This window comes from Piliocolobus tephrosceles, chromosome 3 (assembly GCF_002776525.5).
Source record: "Piliocolobus tephrosceles isolate RC106 chromosome 3, ASM277652v3, whole genome shotgun sequence".
Lineage (NCBI taxonomy): Eukaryota > Metazoa > Chordata > Mammalia > Primates > Cercopithecidae > Piliocolobus > Piliocolobus tephrosceles.
Genome location: NC_045436.1, coordinates 175,938,128 through 175,956,113, shown reverse-complemented (window position 1 = coordinate 175,956,113; position 17,986 = coordinate 175,938,128). Strand labels below are relative to the sequence as shown.

The following is a 17,986-nucleotide window of genomic DNA, read 5'->3' as shown; positions in this document are numbered from 1 at the left end:
CTCACTGCAACCTCCACCTCCCAGCTTCAAGCGATTCTCTGGCCTCAGCCTTCTAAGTAGCTGGGACTACAGGCACATGCCACCACACCCAGCTAATTTTTTGTATTTTTAGCAGAAATGGGGTTTCACCGTGTTAGCAGGATGGTCTCGATCTCCTGATCTTGTGATTCACCCACCTGGGCCTCCCAAAGTGCTGGGATTACAGGCGTGAGCTGCCACGCTCAGCCAGTTCACAATATTTTATTACTTCCTTTGAGATGTCCTTTTTGACTCATGGGTTATTTAGAAACATGTTTTAAGTTTCCAAAATTTGGGAATTTTCCAGATATCTGTTACTGATTTCCATGTGGTCCGAGAACATACTTTTTATGATTTGAATCCTTTTAAAGTTGTTGAAATTTGTTTCATGGCCCAGTATATACTCTATCCTAGTGAATGATCCAAATGAACTTAAAATGGATATACATATATTTTGCTATTATCATCTGGAGTGTTTTACAGATGTTCATTGGTCAAATTGTTTAATAGCATTGCTTGGGTCTTCTATAGCCTTGCCATTTTCTACTTGTTCTATTGATTATTGAAAGACGAGCATTAAAAGTCTCCAAGTGTAACTGAAGATTTGTCTAGCTTTCCTTTCTGTTTGATCTGCTTTTGCTTCATGTCTTTTGAAGCTTGATTTGAGATACATGCACATTTAGAAGTTTTATATATTTTTGGTGAATTGGCCCATTTATAACTGTATAACTTCCTCTTTATCATGAGTAATTCTTCTTGTTTCATAGTCTACTTTTTCTACTACTAATATGCCAGCTTTCTTTTGGTTCGCATTTGGATACTATATCTTTTCTCACTCTTTTACTTTTAACCTATCTATATCATTATGTTTAATGTGGGCTTCTTGTAAATAGCATACAGACGGGCCTTTAAAAAATTCAAACTGGATTGACAGTTCTTTCAGCATTTAAAAAAATGCTGAGATATTGTTCCAGTCTCTTCTGGCTTACATGGTTTCTGGTAAGAAATCTAAAGTCATGCAAATCATTTTCCACTCTATGTAACGTTTTGATTTTCTAAGGCGCCTTTCAAGATGTTTTCCTTTATATTTGATTTCCATCAGTTTGATCACATTTTTTTTCTCCAAGGGCCACCCCTTTCCTGTCACTCTGGGCAGGGATCGAGGCAGGAGATTTATCCTTCAGCTTTTTCAGACCATGTCCATTGTGCAGTTTCCAAAACTGCCCTGTACTGGATTACAAGCCAGGAGATACTCACTGCCAATTAACTATCCTTTGGGTTTTGATTTCTCTCTTCAATTTTCCTGACATAATTTATTTTTCAGAGTCCTTATATGTTTGCATTATGATTCTGTCCAGGGTTGCTAGTTATGATCAGTGGGAGAAATAGGGTGGAGTGTGCTTACTTAGCCAGAACTAGCAGCTGGAAGAGTTACTCTTAGTGAACCTGTGAAGAAATGTAAACCTCCATGGCTTGGAGATGAGAGAATATGTAAAATAGTAAGACAAGGACCTAATCCCCAACTCCTGGTCAGGAATTAGGAAAAGAGACCTGTTAATTTGACTAGAGATTCTTTTAGGGTGTGTGAATGGATACAGGGTGCTGTAAGCGGCTAGTATCCTTCTGCCAAGAACCAGAGCCTGTGAAGCAAAGCTCATGAAAATGTCTCTCTCTCTGACTCATCACTCCCCATTATATTTGGGTATCTGGAAAACAAGTTTTTTTATGTCACATGATTTTATTTCATTGAATATTATATGAACATCGGGAAAAGTGTGAGACAACAAATCCTAGTTTATCAACATAGGTAACAGAGAGGTGGAAGGCCCAAGCAAACATAAGAAAAAAGTTCTGCACTGAAACACAGCTATTCCATTCTACTCATCGGTAAAGTTAAAGTGTGAATATTAGAAACTAATGCAATATTAAGACACTAAAAGAAAGAATAGCCCCTAGATTTGTGGTACAAGTGTGTGGCTGTGAAAAACATCTTTATACATGAAGAATTCACTGGAGTGAATATCAGAGTACAAACGAAAGGGTTTGGAATTGAGATGATGCATTCGATTTAATATAAAGTGGAAAAAATAGAAGGTAAAACACAAGATGATTGTAACTGTGTTTCATGTATTCTGTGATTCCAACTGGATGAATAATAAGCAAGAAATGGACAGAGCTGTCTAAAAATTAAATTGCTCATGTTGGGGGAGTGAAGGATATGAGATTATGGGTGTCTCATTGTTTTATTTTTCAAAAATTTCCTTAATGTGGCTGCTATGGTTTGAATGTCCCCTCTAAAAGTCATGTTGAAACTTAATCCCCAATGTGGCAGTATTGAGAGGTGGAGTCTTTAAAAGGTAGTCGGGTCATGAGAGGCCTCATGAACTAATGGATTAATGAGTGAATGAATGAATAGGTCATCATGGGAGTGGGACTGGTGGTTTTATAAAAAGAAGAGAGACCCCAGTGAACACACTGAGCTGCCTCGCCATGTGATTCCCCGTGCTGCCTCAGGACTGCAGAGTCCCCACCAGCAAGAAGGCACTCGTCAGATGTCTGCCTGACCTTGAACTCTACAGCTTCCAGAACTGTAAAAAAATAAGTTTATATTCTCTATAAATTACCCAGTTTCAGGTATTCTGTTATATGCAACAGAAAGCGGAGTAAGAAATGGCTCTATGAGCTTTCCAAATATAATAACATACAAGAGTAATTTCTGGCCTATTGCCTGATAATCATAGTGTTCCCCATTCTATTTCTGTCACTTATTTGGGAAGGTTTTCCTGGTTCTCACCTCTCAGCCCAGTCATCCCTGTTGCATATTTCTATATCACTGTATTGATGACAATTTACTATACTGTAAAGTACAGTACTGATGACAACTTTACAGTTAATGCTTTGATTTTCTATCTTCTCTGGTAGACATGGACTTTTGCAGGTGAGGGCAGCATATTTTCTTGCTTACTGATACATCTTTAGTACATAGCTAGTGCCTTGTCTATGGGAGGTAGCTAATAAATATTTATTGCCTAAATTATCAAGTCTCCAAATAAAAGAGAACACCAAAAAGCTAAGATTTTTATTTTGCACTGTTTTTGGCTCTTTCGGTCTCAGCACTTTTGGAACCCATACCTCACTTTCTCTTCGTCTTGACAAACACTGTCCACATTTTCCAGCCAACCCAAAGCTGGATGGCATGGTGCATTGAGTTGGCAATTAACCAAAGGAGCGGGCCAGTGATGAAAGAATAATCCACAGAAAAGGAAAACCAAACTCAAGTTTTGGCTAAGGCTGCCATCATCAAGACGGATCTGAGGAAACCCAACGGATTACGGCCAAAAGGATTCTAGTGGTACTGCTAAGTCAAGTCCTCTCTGGCCCCACTCCTATGAAATACCAACCAAACATACTGGTGCTAATTCAAGTGCACTTTACTTTAGGACACTTTGTTTCATTTTAGAAGCAAGTATAGGAAATCACTCAAAACACAAGCCACACATTACAATGGCAGGCTGCAAGTGGCTCTTACCCAAACAATCCTAGCATGTAAGAGTTAGAAGAACCCTTCAACATATCTATTCCAAACACCTTCCTCCAAAGTTGACACAGATTTTCTTAGCAACAGTCAAGATGAGTAATCACTCAGTCTTCCCTTGAGCACTCTGAGTGATAGTGAACTCCCCATCTTTCAAGACAGTTCATTTCCTTTTCAGAGAAATCTCTTCTAGACTTGGTAAACATGAAGTACATGTGCTGACACTCTGAGCCCCACACTGGTGGCAGAGATCACCAATTAATCACAATGCTTTTTGGGTTTTTTTTTCCCACCAAGCCTAGGTTTAGCTTTACAATCATCCTCAACATTGTTTTTCATTTGGATAGAGGTCAAATTGCAGTCCCTGTTGCAGTTACTAGAAAGTTAAGTCTTCTGCACATAGCTCTTCTTCATGCTCTCTGTGAGCACACAGGACTCTAATAGTCTGGGGCGAGGACAGCGTCAGCCCTGAAGTCTTGAGCGCATTCCTGGAACACAGTTTGGGAAAGACAAAATCTGCAGGCTGGTGGGTTGGCATTAGGCTCTGCAAAGCCTGAGATCCACCAGGTCAAATACTGGAAACAGGCATTTCTTAGGCACTATGAATAATCTTTCCACTGACTTCTGAAAGCCTATACTGGGGATGGAAGCCTAGGGTCATTGACGCACTGGGACCCAGGTTGAGGGCAGATCAAGGCTGCTTGTGGTAAAGCTGGGACTAGAACCTCAGTCTGTGATTTCTAATGTATTGAGTCCCCTATCAGACCAAATTGCCTTTTTTTGATAAAGCATTAACATACTATTTCCCCAATTTCATTTTGAAATCGTGGGTTGAGTCATGAAGAAGGCAGGTCATCAACCTGTATAGAAGAACGTTGGGTCCAGTGAAACATAGAGTGATTCCTTGCAACTTCCAGAAGAGTTTGGGAGATTCAGTTGTGAATAATGCTAACATAGTTGCAATGTTAGATCAGTACAGGTTTACTTTTAAATACTTAATAATATAAAAGACTTGCACAGCTTTAATTCATTTAAGCCTCCCAATAATGGGTAAATTTTAAGTTCCCTGAAAAGTGAGATTATCCATTTAGACAATCCTGTTTTTGACATAATTGTGGAAGAGGAAACTTGTTCAGGCCTTCCGTTTGTCTTATCATCAGTGACAGCTGAGTCAATTTTCTCTTCTGGTGGGTATGCTTTGTTCCTTTTGGAAAATGCCTGACTGATTTCTGCCTGGGTTCTGTTTTTGGTCTCAGGCAGCACAAAATATAGGTAGATAGCACCTGTGATACAAACTGTAGCAAAGACTAGGAAACAGTAGGTGTTCAGACTTTTCTGTGGAAAGGCAGAGACAAAAACCATCAAATAGATAATCAGTAAACTTGCTGTCAAACCATCTCTACACAGATTTTTAAAATAGCTCCACATTCATATACCAATACTCCTAGACAAAACACCATGTGTGATGCTGGCTCTATAAGGCAAGTGTGCCCGACATGAAGTGTTATCACATGAGGCTTGAATAAATCAGCTTCAAACTCTGGTAAAGATGAGAAAATGGTACTTTTGTTGTTGTTGTTGCAAATTTGGCACTTAAAAATTAATCATCATGAAAGCAAAATGGTATGCTTGCTGAATATTAGCTTAAGCTTATATTTACAATTAACCACATTGTCTCCTTGCTTCTACTATACACATGAGACAAGAATGACAGCGAAAGGGAAGAGAAATGCCTCAGTTCATAGGAAGAATGTGGAGCATAGAACAGGCCAAGGTAATGCCCGTTTTTCTAATATGCAAATGATCTAACTCACTAATTGACACTCTGAGACGGCCTTGCACAAATAAGAGAGATGAGAAAAAATAGAAACGTTCAAAGCAATCACTCCATTTTATGTATCCTGATTAGTGCTTGGACTAGAATAACCCTGCCAACTGCACTAGACCTTGAGCTTCTCAGTGACTCAGTCACCTCTGTAGCTCCTGTGCCTCATAGGAGGTACTCAGGAGATGTCTGTGGAATAAGAGACTTGAAATCCTAGCCTGAAGCAATCCACCTGCTTTGGTCTCCCAGGTACTAGAATTATAGGCGTGAGCCACCTCTCCAGAAATAAAAGACTTTCTGGGTCCCAGCTGTCAGGATCATAAACAACAAACATCTATTGATCCAAAGATAAGGTTACACTGTCTTTGAATAATACTTCCCAAGAAGCAATATCCAGACTTTAGTCCATTCCATTCTATTCTTTGATTTGACAAACATTTATTTTTTGAGAATGGCAGAGTGCTTAAGCTTGATCTCTGGATCACATCCTAGATCTACCATTTACTAAATCTGAGACTCTTTGTGCCTCAGTTTCCATGCTTGAAAAAGAGGATAATCATGGTACATGCAGGGTTGTTGTAGGAATTAAGTGAGACATTCCCTTTAAAGTGCCACATGCAGTAAATGTTCCACACCTGGGGGTGCTTAGCTCTTGAGACTGTGCCTTCTGCTCACAGAAAGATTTCAAGAGCAGTGTGGAGGAGGGGGAGAGTATGGGCTCTGAAGCCAGCTGAGTGGGATTCAAATCCTGATCCCATTACTCACATGTTGTTCTAACACTTATGATGTGCCATTTAAGATAGAATTTCAATCCACTGAGCATCTGTTTCCTCATTTGCAACATGGTGATATATACCCACATATTATTTTGAAGATGAAATGAGATACATCAATTTTGCATTCAACATCCTCCACACCCCCATCTGCAATTTGGATGGACATCTGACTTATCAAGTCCAAAGTGGAGCCTCTAAAACTGCCTACTCTAGCCTTCCTCATCTCTGCTGATGGCACCTCCATCCTTCTGATTGATTATGCCAACAAAAACACTTGGAGGCAGGCTGAGCTTCTTTCTCTTGCTCTGTCTCTCCCACCCACATCTGCTCCATTAGGAAATCATGTTGCTCTACCTTGAAATGTATTCCAAATCTGAGGATTTGTCACCACTTCTATTGCAACCCAATTTTGGTGCAAGCCACCATCATGTCTTGCTTGGATTTTTGCAATAGCTTGTCAACTGATTTCCCTGCTTTTCACTTTAAGCATAATCTTGAGATTATTCTTAACAGACAAGCCAGAGTGATCCTGTTAAACAAAGGACAAAACTTGTCACTCCTCTGCTCAAAACCCACCATGACTTCCTAAGTCACCTGCAGGAAAGCCAAAGTCCTCACCATGGCCTCCAAGGCCACTGACCATGTGTCCCTCCTACTTCTCTGATCTCACTCTCCTCACTTTCTTTGACCGAACCCCACTGCCTTTATGATTTCCCTCCAGTATTGGGCCTCAGAACCTTTGCAAATGCTGTTCTCTCTTGCTGGAATAATCTTCTTTTAGGTCTCTGTATATCCTGCTTTCTTACTCCTCTTCATCTGACTTATAGGTCATTTTCTCAGAGAGGTTCTCTTTGACTCTCATTTCTAAATAGCCCCTCCCAGCCCTGCTTCATTGCTCTTCAGAAACACTCACCACTACGCAGCATTGTAGTGTACAACTGCCTGTTTATCAACCTTCTCCCTACCAAGAGGTAACTATCTGATGGCAGAAGTCATCATTTTTCTTGTATTCCCAGAACCTGGAGAGTGTCTGATATACAGTAGACGCTCTGAGTATCTTACTGAGTGGATGGATGGACTGAGGCTCAGAGAGGCCTCCTGCCCTATGGCCACACGCAGGGCTTTCTAGGACCTCTCTGACACCCACACAGCTGCCTCTTGCTTGGCTTTCTTTTCCCAAGGGACCTGATGGGTGTCGCGAGGATTATTCTCACAGTTTCACAAAATTCAGTCAAGGACATGTGGCTCAGCCGAGCACAGTAGCTCACGCCCGTAATCCCAGCACTTTGGGAGGCTGAGGTGGGTGGATCACTTCATGTCAGGAGTTCAGGACCAGCCTGGCCAACATTGTGAAACCCTGTCTCTACTAAATTTACAAAAATTAGCTCAGCATGGTGGCAGCCACCTGTTATCCTAGCTACTTGGGAGGCTGAAGTAAAGATTAAAAGTGGACCCCCTCCTTATACCTTATACAAAAATTAACTCAAGATGGATTAAAGACTTAAATGTAAAACTCAAAACTATAAAAACCCTAGAAGAAAATCTAGGCAATACCATTCAGGACATAGGCATAGGCAATTTCATGACAAAAATGCCAAAAACAATAGCGACAAAAGCAAACATTAACAAACGGGATCTAATTAAACTAAAGAACTTCTCCACTGCAAAAGAAACCATCATCATAGTGAACATACAACCTACACAATGAAAGTTTTTGCAATCTATCCATCTGACAGAGGTCTAATATCCAGAGTCCACAAGGAACTTAAACAAATTTATAAGAAAAAACAACCTCATTAAAAAGTGGGCAAAGGACACAAACAGATACTTCTCAAAAGAAGACATTCATGCAGCCAAAAAAAATATGAAAAAAAGCTCAACATCACTGATCATTAGAGACATGCAAATCAAAATCACAATGAGATACCATCTCATGCCAGTCAAAATGGCGATTATCAAAAAGTCAAGAAACAACAGATGCTGGCGAGCTTGCAGAGAAAAAGGAATGCTTTTACATTGCTGGTGGGAGTTTAAATTAGTTCAATCATTGTGAAAGACAGCATGGTGATTCCTCAAAGACCTAGAGGCAGAAATGCCATTTGACCCAGCAATCCCATTACTGGGTATCTACCCAAAGGAATGTAAATCATTGTATTATAAAGATAAATGCACGGGTATATTCATTGCAGCACTATTCACAATAGCAAAGACTTGGAACCAACCTAGATGCCCATCAATGATAGACTGGATAAAGAAAATGTCGTACATATATACCATGGAATATTATGCAGCCATAAAAAAGAATGAGATCATGTCCTTTGCAGGGACATGGATGGAGCTGGAGGCCATTATCCTTAGCAAACTAAACGCAGGAACAGAAAACCAAATATTACATTTTCTCACTTATAAGTGGGAGCTAAATGATGAGAATGAATGGACACATAGAGGGGAAAAACACACATTGGGGCCTTTTGGAGTGTGGGAGAACAGAGACGATCAGGAAAAATATTAATAAAAGTGGGTACTAGGCTTGGTACCTGGGTGATGAAATAATCTGCATAACAAACCCTTATGAAACACATTTACCTATGTAACAAACCTGCACATGTACCCCTGAACTTAAAAATAAAAGTTTTAAAAGACACTATATATTATTTCATTAAATTATCACTATGATATGATAGTTACTGCTATTATTTTTCCATTTAATACATAAAGAAACTGAGGCTTGTGGAAGTTAAGTAATTTTTTCAAGAACACATCACCAGTAGGCTGCAAACTCGTTACTCTGGGTAACTCCACAGCATGAGTTTTAATTACTCCCTTGCACCCCAAGCAAGTCTAAGACACTAGCAAAACTTAAAATACTTGAAAAGAACTTAGCTATCTTCATAGTTTTGTCTGAATGCTCTCCCAAACCCTGCAATTCATTTGTCTCTCTTACTGAAGGCATTGGTGGCCTGATTTCCTAAGAGTCTCTCAAGGTCTCTTTCTTCCAATCCAAGGTAAAATGAGAAAGAATGGGGCTTGATAAAGAAACAGAATGAATTTCAGGCAGGTCTTCTTTTATTTTTATGTTGTTTTTCAAAATGAAAATAGTGTTATTGTTTTTTTTCTGATTTTCACAAATAATATTAGCTCATGTAAAATAATTTTTAAAAGCATGCAACACGACAAAGTATAAAAAGGAAACAAAAATTACCCCTAAGCCTTCCACCTAGAGATGATCTCCATTTGTATTTTGGTATTTAGCTTTGATGTTAAATGTTCTGTGAAGAAGATTGGGACTACTTGGGATATTTGTCTTTTAGGTGTTTCCCTTTTTCTACCCAGAGCCCTGAGGAAATTGCTCATCTTTGAAATTCATTAGCTTAACTATGATGTTTTTGGTTGTATTAGTCCATTTTCACACTGCTATAAAGACATATCTGACACTGAGTCATTTATAAAGAATAAAGATTTAATTGATCCAGAGTTCTGAATGGCTGGGGAGGCCTCAGGAAACTTACAATCATGGAGGAAGGCAAAGGGAAGAAAGACACATCCTACCACGTCAAAGGAGGACAAAGAGAGAGGGAGAGAGAGCAGGGGAAACTTCCACTTTGAAACCATCAGATCTTGTGAGAACTCCCTTTCTATCACAAGAACAGCATGGTGGAACCACTCCCATGATTCAATCACCTCCTACCAAGTCCCTCCCCTGACATGTGGGGATTACAATTCGAGATGAGATTTGGGTGGGGACACAGAACCAAACCATATTACTGGTGTTGATTTTTTTTTTTTTGTAGAACATAGCATATCCCTTTGAGCTGCAGATCCACTCTTCTTTTACTTCTTATGTTATACATTTGAAAATGTCTTATTTTCTACATGTTGGATTCTTTGCTTCAGAGACACCAATTATCCTTGTGTTGGATCAGCTTTGTTTCCCTTTCCTATCGGCCATCTCTTGAGTGACTTTGTTCTCTTGTTTTCTGCATAGATATTGTATGCTCTAGGAAATCTCTCTTTTCCCTCTTCTCTCCCTTTCTTTCCTTTCATCTTTGTTCTAGTTTCCCAGATTGGCTCTTTCCCTGTGCATTGTCCTCCATTTCTCTTATCCTTATTGGAGTGAGCAACGTTGTCCAGATTTCTACCTCCTGTGATATGGTGGAAGACCCATCTTTGACACCTTGCCTTTTTATCTTCTAATTTATCTTGGCTTTCACATCACGGTTTGAGATCTGAGTACTATCTTTCAGTAAGTTTTCAATAAATTGTGGGAAAATGTGGCAGGGGCGGGGTGAGTAGAAAAATTGATTAGGGCTGTCAACAGCCCTTTATGGAGGATCTGGGTTCTTCTCTCTCTCTTCTTAGATCTTGTAAAGTGACATACACCGGAACCCATTCCATGTGGCCAGGGGCATATTCTACTCCAGTGGCCTTTAACTGGTTTCCTCAAATTAGGACATAGTCTTAGGAAGTTGCAATCCTCAGGACCCTTTGAGAGGGCTGTTTGGGGGGAAGGTATCTTCTTGATCTTTCTCTGCAATTGCTGACTCATCTGCTCACTTTGTCTCTCCCATAAAATCAAGGTGGTAGCGAGAGTTCTTAGGGTTTATAAAATCTCCTTCTCTAGTCAGTGCTATTTTCTAAAGAGTGGAGACAGAATCTCCTATGCTAGAACTATCCTTTATTGGCTGCACGTTTTTCTAGGTATGTGATATGTTTCCTTGTTTGGTTACTGCTGGCCTTTTTTTTTTTTTTTTTTTCAATCTGTGTAAAGGTTTGCTTTGTTGGTATTGTTATTGTTTTTTAATGACTCTTTTCGTGCTCATTTTCTTAGGTATTTGCAGGAGGAAGTTTCTGTAACAAGTCTATGCATGACCATACTTACCTAAAATCCCTTGATTATTAGCTTTTCAAAGGTAAGTTATTGGTATTTCTTGTGGTAGGTGTGTAGGTGCTGCTCATCTGAAAATTATATGCTTCAAAATTAAAGAGCAGGTAAAAACAATCCCTTCTTATAAAGGATTTTGCCAAGAGAGTGCCTTCTTTAAAATTCTGTGTTTGGGACTTTTACTTTTGTGGACATTTTTATTCATAAAAATACTTGGCACACCTTATCTCATCAAATCTTTCTTCATGACCAAACTATGAATTATAAATTGTAATTACAGATGAGGAAACTGAAATTTCAGGAAATAGAGGGCCTTGCCCACCTACTAGTCCTGCTTGTGACTGGAAGAGATAGGACATGAAGTTAGGTCTTCTGACCATGTCCTTTTGACGGCACCTCTCATTTCAAAAGAACAGAAAGATGGGGAAGGTGTCATGTCTGTATCCAATGTGCTTGTACAGGGTCCTCTTCACATCACAGTACTCAATATATGTTGCCCAACAGTCCAATATAGCTTAAACTTTGAAAATTAGCTCCAAATAATTATGTATGTGGGTCCACTCATCTTGTTATCTTCTTAGAGTCTTCTTTGCTATCTTGTTTGAGTATCCTATTCTGGATTGCCCCAGAAGCAGACCCTGAGAAGGAGTTTATGTGCCAGTTGATCCCAGGAAATGCAGGGAAGAGTGCAGGGAAGTGAAGGAGGTAGATAAGGGGTATGTTATTAGCAGCAGCACCATGGGCAGCCACATCTTAACCCAACTGAGACCCTTGAGAAACTGTGGAAAACACATCTCAGAGTTACCCAATCTGAGGGATAAGAGGGCTGGGTTATCTATCTACCATGTCCCATCAGTCACTGATTGAGTGCTACACTTTGAGCAGTGCTTTCGGCCGGCCACAATGTGGGCTGAGAGGGCTGGGGAAGTCTTCAGGCAAAAAGCCACACACGGGAGCAGTTGTAGGTCAGTCCGGGAATCACAAAAGGGTGTGGACAACGGGATTTGGGGAAGGTAACAAGAATCTTTGCTACTGCCATCTATTCCTTAAGTGTTTAACTTCTCAGTGACTATTGCAATAATCAGGTAGCCATTACTAATAACAACAGTGATGAAAATCTTTATATTATATACACCTAAGTACTCGTTTCAGGAGTTGGGGTATAACACTAGGGTTAAGAACAAGGAGTGGAGGTCCCACACTCTAATTAGGAGTGTGGAGTGGGGGTCTTACCCTAAAGTTAGGGGCCTGAGGTGAGGGTGTAACACTATAGTTAGGGGCCTGGGTGGGGGTCTGATACTATAGTTTGGAGCATGCTGCTTCAATCAGACCATCTGGGTTAGAGTCTTGGTTCTGCCACTTGCAGGCTCTGTGTGACCTTGGGCACATTAGTTCACCTTTCTGGCTCGAATTTCCTCCTCTGTAAGCAAGGACAATGGAATTGATTTCATGGAGTCATTGCAAAGCTTAAAGGACCTAATACAGATAATACACATTGAACTGTGTCTGAGGTGTGATGAACACTTAATAACTTTTAATGATGATGATGATGATGATGATTCAGAAGAAGCATGTTCCAGGAGAATATGAATCTTGTGATCGGAGTAAGCTTCCTGGCCCCTGGATCCCATGGACACTGAACCACACTGGTTGACTAACTGTTTTTCCTGAGCAGGTGGTCTGCCCGCCAATTTGCTTTGGCAGAAAAGGGCTTTCCCAATAACATATAGTTGCTCTTGCCTTAGTAGCACATACATTATGGAAAAGGAAACCAGATTTGAATCCTTGCATTTGAGGCAGAGAATCCTAGGATACTGCCTAGGACTCAAGGTAAAATAAAAACTCTTATTTTACAGATTAGGAAAATGAGGCTCAGAGAGGGAAATGTATTTGCTCAAGGTCATCAAACTTGGTGGAAGAGCCAGATTTAGTAAAAAAAAAAAAAAAAAAAAAAAAAAAAAAAAGTCCCTCTGACTCCTTTCTTTACAGAATATCAAGAGGTGATATGGATTGAGGTATATGTCCCTCACCTTGAAATTATTTGATTTCCCTTTTTCTCTCTCCCCATCTCTTTCCCTCCCCCACTCATTTTTCTCCCTTCTTGCCAGGAAAATAGAAATATGTGCTGATTAATTGAGTATTCTATGTAAAAATTTGCCAAGTAATTTTCAAAATTCTGTAGATATCCTAAAAATATTCCTAATAATTTTGAGACATTGTCTACTTCATTAATAATGTATCGATCTACTTCATTAATAATGCCATTATTTTTCCTTCAGAAATGTTCATAAGCAAAGAAATATTCTTCCACTTCATTGGTAAATTCCTAATAGTTATATTTAGTTATGTTCAAGTGAAAAGGAATTGCATTATGCACGTTCTTCATATAAGAATTACTTTTTGAAAACTGCCTTTTCCTCCAAATCTCTGTTCTCTGTGAATCTGTGCTCCAGCTCAGCTGGCCTAACAACCAAGCTGTCTTGTGGCAACAGCGCCCTGGTGTCTACAGTGAGGAACTATCAGCTACCTTTCTTTCTCCAGAGATAAACCTGATAAAAATTCCCATCACTTTACCTACTAGCTAAGTGACCACATGTATCTATGGTTCTCAGTTTTCTCATCTATAAAACGAAGATAATAATAGTTCCTATTTAGTTTTGTTTTGTGCATTAAATGAGACTATGCTTAGCAACGTGCACCTGTGGTATTTCTCTAAAGCCAGCTTTGTTATTTCTGCTTCCAGTAATGTTTCCTACATATTATCTTTAGGCCCTTTCTCCCTCCTCTCTATTTTCTAACTCTTGCCCATGTACCCTAGAAAAAGTTCAATTTTAATTTTATTTTTGAATAAAAGAACTAAAGGGCAACTGCCCAAACTTTTCCTTAATTCATTTTTATTAAAATTCTTCCAATGGAAGCACGATCATCAATTTCTAAAGCCCTTCGAAAAGGCTAGAAACCCCCTTAGAAATTTCCTTAAGAGTACCCATATGTCACTTAATCCTTTAAATAAATTTTCTGTTAAGCACCAGGTTTAAAAATAGCTCTTTTCTTTTATTGAAATATAATCATTTTGAAAACTCTTCATGGCCATTCTGCTTTGTTTATGTCAATAGACTTTATCTTGTTCATCCATTCATTCATCCATTTCCATCCAACATTTCCATGTCAAGTCCTGTGCTAGGCATTTGCAGACTCTACTAGTTGATGTAAGAACTATCTTGGGAGGCAGTTACTCTAACTCCATTTAACTGGTGAGGAATTTGCGACCCAGAGTAGAGAGCGACTTGCTCAAGGTGGCCCAAGCAGTAAATGATAGACTTGGCTCCGAAACCAAGAGATCCAGACTCAGGTAAGAGACTTTCTCCTCTGCCCTTTCTCTAGGAGAGACATTTGAGAATTTGAAAATGCACAGGCTCCCAAACAGATTTGTTCTACGACAACAGCCAAGATATATCAGCAATTAGAACTCATGCCCTGCAGCCTGTTGGGAGGGGTGGGACCAGAGTGCACACAGGAAGCTCCTCCCCTCAGAGGATGTATAGGAGGTCTGTCCTCATTTCTGAGAGGAGCTTAGACACCCACCTCCTCAGGCATGGGCTTCCTAGGAAGGAGGCAGGGGAGGCTGCTGAGCAACCAGGGATGAAGAGGTGTGGCAGATGCTTCCTGGGGGCTCCTTGCAGAGCCTTGACTCACCCTGACTCTCAATGGGCTCCTCTGGCTCTGCTGACCACTAGGTGGGAGGCTTTGGTCCTTCTCTAGACCTCAGTTTCCTTGCCTATAATCTCACTTAATGAGCCATTTAAAATCTCAGTAAAGTCAAAACCTTGATAGTGCTTACTTGGCACATGGCAAATTATTACCATGTGGAGGTGACCCCCTAGGCCAGCCCCAACCCAATATTTCAGGTGGGGAAACTGAGGCCAGAGAGGTGGAGTGAGACTCCCAATGTTTCAGAGGAGTAGGATCTAGGACTTCCAAACTAGCCTGACTGACTGCTCTATTGTGTCCTCCTTGCGAAATCCTGGTACCCACCCACACTTAGACTGTTTCCACTGCTGGAAATGCCCCCAGGCTTTGGAAAGATTTCAGGGTGCACAAGGATATGGGCAATTTACTTCACAGGAGCTTGGCTCCCAGTATAGGATAAAGAAGCAATGGTGCCTTTCTCCCCTTCTACACAGCCCAGCCAGGTACCCAGCAAAAGTACCTATGCAAGCCTGTGGTCTAATCACATGGGATATGTTTTCTAAAAAAAAAAAAATGGAAAGGAGACTTTTCCAGGAATGGGCATGAGACATGAGCATCTATTTAATTAGGCAAAAGGGGGAGGTCCCTCCACCACTATCTTATTCTCGATCACAGCCTCATGTTTATTTATTTCCATGGATTGCACCCTCATCTTTGCATTTATCTTTTGCTTGTTCATTGTGCTCCTTGAGGGCAGGCATTTTGTCTTTTTCTCACTGTTGCTTCCCCCATAGCAAATCATGTTTGTCTCTTGGGTGCTTGACAGATGTTTGCTGAATGTGCAGATGAAGGGAAAATGATGATAGTTAAACAGATCTTTTAAGGATGAGTGGAAATTCTTTTTCTTTTATTGTTTTGAGACAGAGTCTCGCTCTGTAGCCCAGGCTGGAGTGCAGTGGCCTGATCTCGGCTCACTGCAAGCTCCGCCCCCGGGTTCACGCCTTTCTCCTGCCTCAGCCTACTGAGTAGCTGGGACTACAGGTGTCCCCCACTATGCCCGGCTAATTTTGTATTTTTAGTAGAGACGGGGTCTCTCCATGCTGGTCAGGCTGGTCTCAATCTCCTGACCTCATGATCCACCCGCCTCGGCCTCCCAAAGTGCTGGGATTACAGGCTTGAGCCACTGTGCCCTGCCGGAAATTCTTTATGCGGTTGAGGAGAGGGAGGGCTAAACAGGGTGCAGGTTTGGTGAGAGCCGGGCTGCGATGGGGAGGAGGACAACAGAGGCATCTTGTGAGGGGCCAGCAAGGGTAGATTCGAGGGTGTCTAGGAGGCCATGCTCGGGGCAGGAGTTTGCATGCAGAAGCTGTAGGCCCGTTGAAGGGTTTTAGGAGGCGAGAAACAGGAGCAGATTTGTGATTTGAAAAGTGTCTCTGATGCAGAGTGGGATATGGGTCAGCAGAGGGAGGAAGTGGAGGCAGACGGGGACACTGGTTAGGAAACAGTGGTTCAGAACTCCAGAAACAAAAGGGAAGATGTTTGTGAAAAAGAAGTTCATGCCTCTCAGCATCGTTAACAACCATACATGGTGATTCTAACTCGAATTTGTGTAGGATCACTCATAAGTCTAAGACTGTTTCCTGATCTCTGCTCTAGGGAAATGTAAAGAGATTCTTCCTCTTGACTATTCATTAGTATATTTTGACATACACTATTTTCCAGTGGGATTTAAAATCTGTGTTCTTTACTTGAATCAATAGGCTTGAACATGACCATCCTGGACTGTCTAGGGGAGAGGATGTTTTTGAACAGCCTCAGGAGCAAACGGGCCATGTAAGGCCAAACTGACTGTTAATTCTAATTAAAAAGAGGAAGCTGCTACAGCATAATGAGTGGGACAGTTAATTAGCAAGTAAGAAAACACAATTAAAGTCTATCAGAACAAACCCACAGTGATGTGTTCTGTTTGGTGGTGAGTTAAGCACACTCAGATGACCTGTTTCTAAGCTTGGTGAGGAGTTTCTGTTTCAATAAAGACGGAGGCCAGCAGTCTTGCTGGTAGGTTCTCATGGGTGCATTTTAACCTTCTTCCTTTTTGGATGAGCATGGGGCTGGGAGGGAGTGTTGAAATAAAAAAGTAAGGGTGACTAGATAAAAGAGGGTCGAGCTAGGAGGAACATCTCCCACCAACGGACCGGGACATCAGGAAGACTGGCACACTCCAGCCACATCCTCAGAGAGAAGGCATTGAGAGTGGATAGAGGGAGGATGTAGACGCTGGGCTGAAGCCGGGAAGTCTGGGAACCCTGCATGGGGCTGTTGAGCAAAGGCATTTGTTTCCTGGCCCCCAGTGACTCCTGGGGAAGGGGTGAGTTGAACAGGTGAGGAATGGCCTGCTCTCACCATGGGCCTCCAGAATCCTAGCAGCAGGAGACCCCACAACCCCACAGAGACTTGAGATGGCAGGGAGAACTGCTTAGACAGTGGCAGGGACAGGACTCCGGCCTGTGTGGTGCCCAGAGGGTTTGATGTGGGAACATCTGCAGTGAAGCATGGCCAATAATGCCCATTCCCCAAGGTTTGCCATGCTCCTCTACAAGGTGTTAGCCTTTGCGTGACTATCAGACCTGGACCCTTGCCTGTGGGATGAAGCCAGTACATTCTGAATGCCCCCCATCTGCTGGACTCTCTTGGGGCCCCAGCCTGGCTGTGCCCATGTGTAGTGCAGTGTCAGATGCCCAACCAGGTTGCTTCCCCGGGGCCCTCATCGTGGCTCCTTTGCCAGCAGACCATGTCTGACCGTTGGAGAACTCTAGCAGACTGGCCCCCACTGGTGTGCACCAGTCCACCCACAGCCTCCCCTCACCACAGCCTCCTTTCACTGGCACACACTTGTTCATGCCCCACTCCCCACCACCCCACCATCACTTTGCTGGTGCACTGTGAGGGGACCTTGCCTCCCCCTCTTCCAGTACATGTGTGTGCATGTACCCCATAGTGCCTCCACTGCTGGCATGTGTGCACCCTGCTGTGCTCCCTGATACATGGGTACACTACCATGCCGCCACTGCCAGCATGAATGCACAAATGGACACTGCCAACCCTGCTCCTGCCATTGCCCCACCCCCACTGGTGCAAGGACTAGCACAGGTGCTGGCAACCCCACTCCCACCAGTGTCCCACCCCTGCTGTGCTGCCTGCCATCACTGGCACAGCTATGTGCAGGAACACCGCCACCCAACTCCTGCTGCGCCCCACCC

At 41.8% G+C, this 17,986-nt stretch overlaps 1 protein-coding gene across 1 annotated transcript in view; it reads right to left on the bottom strand.

The window, feature by feature from the left end:
- Nucleotides 1-3,428: 3,428 nt before the first annotated feature.
- Nucleotides 3,429-17,986, bottom strand: part of SLC2A9 (solute carrier family 2 member 9) — a 99,754-nt gene continuing 85,196 nt past the window's right edge. The window contains exon 5 of the mRNA XM_026455642.1: nt 3,429-4,888. Coding sequence (XP_026311427.1) covers nt 4,806-4,888 — 83 coding nt within the window. The 3' untranslated portion in view covers nt 3,429-4,805. The remainder of the gene's footprint in view (nt 4,889-17,986) is intronic.